General features: G+C 37.2%; 1 protein-coding gene across 1 annotated transcript in view; it reads right to left on the reverse strand.

The window, feature by feature from the left end:
* robo2 (roundabout, axon guidance receptor, homolog 2 (Drosophila)) overlaps nucleotides 1–4720 on the reverse strand; it is a 234905-nt gene extending 230185 nt beyond the window's left edge. The window contains exon 1 of the mRNA XM_077722319.1: nucleotides 4284–4720. Within this exon, the coding sequence (XP_077578445.1) occupies nucleotides 4284–4407 (124 nt within the window). The 5' untranslated portion in view covers nucleotides 4408–4720. The remainder of the gene's footprint in view (nucleotides 1–4283) is intronic.
* Between the last annotated feature and the right edge of the window lie 2298 nt (nucleotides 4721–7018).

Raw genomic sequence — 7018 nt, forward strand, 5'->3', positions numbered from 1 at the left:
ATAATAACATTTAAAGCTTCACCAAAAAGTGCAAAAATATCAACAACAAACAAATAAATAAGCAATACCTAAACAATAAATATAAATGAGATTTCCAACAACAACCAATTGCTGCCAAGTCACACCAACCAATCGAATCAGTTCAAGTCCTTCCCATCTAAGTCGTTGAAAAAGATGACATACTAAATTATTAATTGTGAGCCAATGTATAAATATATCTATGTAAATGCAGTCATTTTTTGTGTATTCTGCCACAAGGGAGGCAGAATGAAGAAGTTATATAACAAATCTTGGACTAACATGCCAAATGACGCAAAAATAATTATTTTCATAGCCTTGAAAATCTTATAACGGCCTCCAGCTGGGTCATAACATCGTCTACTACTTCATGACAAGCTGGTCCTGTTAGTAACATGTATTCACCCACACAATTTAGCTGCTGGTTGTATGTGACATGTATATTTCATTACACACAAGTACTTAATTAATATTTTGGTAAGAATAGCAGGCTTATCTTGCACCCTTCTCAACAACATTTTAAGAAAAGTAATAACAAATCATCATTTAATCCCTAAAAAAATAACAATAACAAATTACCCAAGCTAACAAGGCATGTCAATACAAGGATGGAATGTGAATGTTTTTTTTTTTTTTAGCCCCGATCCACAAAAGTCCTCATTGCCCCCCTTTTTTTACCCCCCTGGGATATGAGTCAAAACACATTAATTAAAATTAAAGACACTCATTTCATTTTTCTGTCAGGTTGTTGCCTAATATTCCGCCCAATTAGTTTGTATAGCAATTTAATCCCTCTGGCCAATACTGTGACGTCCTGCTGTGGCTCAGACATGGGGGGGCATCAGAGAGGGGATGGGAGGGGGGGGGGGGGCGTGTTTGTCGCTGCCTTCATGTTCATTTAATTTCAAAATTAAACTGTGCCACCAAGTTAAACTGACAGGAATAGAGTTGATTGATTCAGGGCTGAAACAGTAACTTGTGATGGCACTTTAATATAATTCAATTTTTTTTTTTAAATTTCCAAACATTAAATTTGTGATTTTTTAATTTTGTTTTATTTACCTTATGTTTTTACACCTGACTTGACAATTCCTGATACAATTTTTACTAAGTGAGTTGAGTGTTCGTAGTTCATTTGAGCTTGTGGTATTGATTTTTTTATTTCTTTATTTTTTTTTAGATTTTAATTTTTTTTAAATTTCCAAACATTAAATTTGTAATTTTTTAATTTTGTTTTATTTACTTTACATTTTTACACCTGATTTGTCAATTCCTGATACAATTTTCATTGAGTGAGTTGGGTGGTCGTAGTTCATTTGAGCTTGTGATATTGCTTTTTTTATTTCTTTATTTTTTCTTTTGATTTTCAATTTTTTTTTTTTTTATTTTCACCATGAATGTGGCCCGCCAACCAAACCGGGTTTGACACCCCCTGACTTAATGGAAAGAATAGAAAATAGATTTACTTTTGTCACTATGACCTATGGCGGATAGCATGGTATAAACCATAAAGTTCCCAGAGCGAGTACTTTTTATTTTCATTTTCCCTAGAAAACACTGGTGTCTGTGAGAAAAAGCAGTTAAACGCTAAGTCGCTCCTGCTGATTCTCGACGGCGCTTGTATTTTTTGATATGCAACCTTTAAACTACGTGTTCCAAGTGCATCATTGCCTCCAAATAACAACCCGCACGGGTTTGACTCTAGTATGGCTTCTTAAAAGCCCTTCGGACTTGAGGGATGACGGTAAAGTTTATCGTTTTGATCTCCCGGCGAATGGCAGCTGTGATTGTACCCGGCTCGGAGGAGGAATACAATGCAATCCTGAAAGCAGTGTATCATGACTAGAAGGAAGAAAACAGCAACTCCCCGCAGCTATTTTGATCATTTTCCAAATTGAAAACTCACTGCCAGCGCAATAAAATGTAACACACGCGAATTTAAGATAAAGATTTAGAGCCGTTCTCCACGTGAAGAGCCAAATAGGCGATTTGCCCCCTAAAGCGATGGGTATTGCTCCATAGATAGTGTGATAGAAACTCATTTAGACCACTACCATTAAAGTAACCAAGAGGAAAAACAAATGAATCTTTTTGAAAATACAAAAAGTATGGTATGAACTACCAAACCTTAGTACAGCTATCAATGACAACCAATGATTTTTTTTCTTATCTCAGTGAAAAACAATGAGACACCTGAACTAAAAATGTAAAAACTTACTCCAAATAAGTACGTATTGAGTAACTCAAATGGGTAATTGTCTTAACAATTCAATGAAACATATATTAACTTCAAAAATACTTATTTATCAATGAAAAAATACATGTGCAACTCCTACCAATACACTACAAAACCTAAAATCTAAATAAATACCATATGTAAATGCAATAAAAATGTTAAAATGTAATAACTTACTCCAAATAGTAAGTATAGAGTAACTTAAATGGTTAATCGCCTTAACAATTCAATGAAACAAATATTACCTTTAAAAATACATGTGAAACTCCCACTAATACACTAAAAAAGCTAAAATCTAAAAAAGAATACCATACGTACTTGCACTCCTAACTGTTAAAATCTAAAAAACTTACTCCAAATAGTAAGTATAGAGTAACTTAAATGGTTAATCTTATTAACAATTCAATGAAACATATAATACCTCTAATAATACTTATTTCTGAATGAAAAACTTCATGTGTAACTCCCAATAATACACTACAACCGCTAAAATCTAAAAAATACCATACGCACTCAGTTCATGCATTTGTAAATGTTATTACTAACATAATAATAATAATAATAATAGGCTGATGCAATCTTGGTCTTCGTAATAGTCGAGAGATAATTTCACCTTTCATATCTCTCAATGGGGAAATTCATTTAGAGTAAAGTAATCTTTTCTTAGTTTAACTGCGCTCACAAATAGTCTGGTTATAACCACCGAGGTCTATTTCACCAAAACCGGACATAGCAGGAGGTTGCATTCTACCCTTTTACTGCCAAACTATTTGATTGGGCATCACTAACAAGCGCCTGATAATCCATTTCCCCATTGAAACTTCCATCTGACAGAAAAGATCTTGATTCTCGCCCTACTTTCTATGTTAATTCCAATCATTAAAGCAGCATGTAAACACAAAGCAGGAGGGTGCAAAAAAAGTGGACATAAAAAGAGAATCTCTTTCATTAAACCAATTTGTGCAGCCTGAAATATCAATTGAAGAGTGAACGTCAACTCATTAGGAATTGAACTTTAGCGCATGGCATCTGAAAAGTGCAAAGTGGAATACATCGAGGGGTGGAAAAAGTAAGGAAGAATAGAACTGGTCCATGCCATGGTTTCTCTTTGAAGACAATCCAAGATCCCACAGAGCGCTAACAATGTCGACGGGTTGAATCTCAGCCTCCTTGGCGAGATTAGAGGGTCCCTTTAATCCGACAAAGGGGATTAAATCCGACAAGAGCGCAACGGGCTAACGATCCCACGGAAGGGGAGTCATCACTGTGCCAGGTTGCTTTAAAGAAATAAACGTCCCATTAAATGATCCGTAAAAACAGAGCAAAAACCATGAAGACCACTGTGCCAAAAATAAAAGTATATTAGAAATAAACAAACAATAAAATAAAGGATGTGAACCATTTCACTATTAACTTCTTTCATAGCAAATGACTTGTTAAAGTCCAGAAAACGCTCGACTTTGCAGAACCAACTTCAAGTTTCCTGTCTTAATTCAACTCCAAGACATTTTAATCCACTGTGCAGTAACCAAATTAAACTTCCACATGTAACTCCATTAATAAACACTTTATTCCAGATTATAGTCTTAAACAAACAAACCATTGACCTCTTGTTTGTTTTCCAATAATTCCTTAATGTTCCATAGTCAAATCCCTATACTTTTAGTTTTAAACTCGTCAAACTCATGAGAAACTAAACCAAAAACAATATTCCCACCTCAAAAACCATCACAATACAATTCCTCCATAGCCGACATTCTCACACCATGAACTGAAATAGTCGCCCAAGTACAGCAAACAGCTGACTTGACCATCCTCTTCTATTAGGAACATCCCTGAGATGACACTTTGCTTCTAGATATCTTAAATTATGCAACACAACATAATAAAAAAACAGCTTTAAGCAATTCTCTCCCAACTTCCATAAAACTTAATATCTCCCCAAAAAATCCAGCCTCCAAAAGCCCAACCATCCTTAATCTCATCACCAATCCCACTCAAAAAAAACAAACATCCCATAACACCTTACCTCCCTTGTTCCATCTCCCTTTAGTCCGAGCTTGGTATGTAGCTTCGGGACACCCGGAGATGACCAGGAGAAACAAGACAAGTTCAAAGCTATGAAAAAATCCAGACTGTCCCCTGGAAAACATGTCCGAGAGTTGCTGGTAGCCCCAAGACGCTCCTCACATGGCTCCTGGAGCGGGAAGCCACGCGCGGGCTGTCATCCGTCACGCCGGCGTCAGCAGTTAAGTCTCCAGCTCGGTGACCATCCTGCTGCCGGTACTCCGGGGCTGGTCCTCACTGGTCCTGATGCTGAGGATGATGCTTCATCCCCGCCTGGTGCGGAGGAGCCGTGGGGCGAGCGATGGTAACGCGCAGCCTGCCACGCGACGACACCACGCAGTGCATCGGAACTCGCGCTCGCGCACAACGCCACTCTCTCTCTCTCTTTCCAACACTCCGTTACAGCGTGATGCCGCCGTTGCCGCCGCCTCGGATGTCGACGCTGCTGGTGGAATAGTCGCCCTCCTCTATCATTTGGGGAAGGGTGGGGGGGTTTCATTCCAAAGCGATCAAGGTTCTAGTGTGAGTAGCAGGAGCACTATTACCCAAGTGTGCTCTGAAAAAAGGATTGAAGGGGGAAAAATGCCGCTAAAGGATGTCGTAGCAAAAAAAGTAGCATCCACATTTGTTTGGATGACCTTGAGGGGCAGTATGGACAAAATTTGACATCTTAACTGGAGGCAAGAAGGTGCAAAAAGAGGACAACTTTTCTCCCAAACACCTAAACCTGAGCAGCAAATTATTTCATTTAAGGATTAGGGGTCAGTTTTGTGACCTAGGGTGCAGGTGTCAAAGTGGCAGCCCGGGGGGCCAAATCTGGTCCGCCGCATCATTTTGTGTGGTCCGAGAATGTAAATCATGAGTGCCGACTTTCTGTTTTAGGATCAAATTAAAATGAATAGTATAGATGTATATTAAATTTGCTGATTTTCCCCCTTTTATATTATTAATAGTAATTTTTTAATCCATTTTTTCTGTGGTTTTAGTTCAAAAATCATTTTGTAGAATCTAAAAATATATTTAAAAAAAAGCTAAAATAAACATTATTTTAGATCTATAAAAAACAGAATATTCAGGGCTTTTAATCCAGTTCTTTTAATCCATTTATATATCCAATATTCCAACCCTAAAACAAATACAAAACCAAATGCCCCAAAAACAAGAAGCCAAAAGGGGTGACTCCCTTAAATTATTCATTCATTTTAACAACAGTACGGGTCAGTTTCAGTTCCCCAAATTGCATTGAGGAGAGTAATGACCCCCCATTGATTGTGCAATAACTTGCCAATTTAACATGCTCTCATCCCCTGTATATTTTTTTATTCCATCAAAATAGCAGCCACACTTCAAAAAGCCTCATAACCTTGGAGCTTTGTCAACTATAAAGCTTCCTGGTGCTCCCAAGTTAATAAAACACTCTTCTCACAAGTGGGTGGCTCCAACAGGGATCAACACATTGGATTTAATGTTCTAATTACAGCCTCCCAAGCCATTTTTTTTCCTTTCATACACACGGTACAAATTATTATTCACACAATCCTTGCTCATTTTCTACCTGCCCACCTGATTTTTAGCGTTCAGACACGCTCTCCCAAGCATTTCTTGCTAATAACAATCAGCGAGAACATAATTAATCTTTCCGCTCACTCGGGGAGAAAAAGAGAGAGAGAGAGAGAGATGTCTGTTTTTTTCTATTCCCGGAATCTAACAGGAACATCTGTCAGTGGCATAAATATTATGATGACTAAAAAGTCCTATCAGAAAGTGCATTCGGAGGCAGTAGGAAAGATAAAATGTCTAAATGGACTCTCAGATCTCTTTGTAAGGTTGAACTATATCTTCAAGCTTTCATTGTCAAGTGTGGTAACCCGTTTTAAAAGTAGCAGTTCTCGAGTCTTGCTCAGAAAAGACTCGTCTTGTCGCTTTAGAATTAAAAAGATGTGTTTGGATTGAAAATAACATAATATTGCATAGCTGTCGACCTCGGCAAATAGTTCAATTATTTGTCTGTTATTAAGTTTTTATTAATTTTACAAAAGGGAATAAAGATGGAAATCAGCGCTCGGCTACAATCTTACATATTTACATATATATATGTTAATTAACATGATTAGAATATGTTCATTAATATGTGCTGTCCCTTATTAAATCAAACTCAAAAGATAATAAACCATACCTTTTGCAAGCACTAAATTCAAGATTCTATAAATTTCGCTGTATGATGCAGTGATAATTTTACAATTGGCACACTGCGAGTCCCAGGGATTCGCTTGTCTGAAAACTGTGCGTCCCAGGAAACTTGTCACGAGTCCCAACATACTACGGATGCAAATAAAACATAAACAACGATATATAAACATTCAGATTTCATTTATTTATTATATGGTTTAGGGTTAGGGTTTATTTATCATTGTACTAGTCTTTCAGCTCGTAGATCCTCCTCTCTTTGCAGCCAAAAGTCTTTTGAAATGTGCGTATTTTTCCTTGCTTCCCCCGTTTTGCTTCATGATCATCGATCGAATCTTCTGCAGTTCTTTTCTTACTAGTTGTATTTTTAACTGCGAAATAACTATCCAGACTGTTTTGCTTTTTCTGAAACATTTTTTATCTTTCTTACACTATTACGAAACTCTTGCTATCGCTTTCTCTCCTTCGTCTGCTAGTGTCTGCTAGTCTCGCGAGAATTATTTCGCAAAG

Source organism: Stigmatopora nigra, chromosome 8 (assembly GCF_051989575.1).
Source record: "Stigmatopora nigra isolate UIUO_SnigA chromosome 8, RoL_Snig_1.1, whole genome shotgun sequence".
Taxonomy (NCBI): domain Eukaryota; kingdom Metazoa; phylum Chordata; class Actinopteri; order Syngnathiformes; family Syngnathidae; genus Stigmatopora; species Stigmatopora nigra.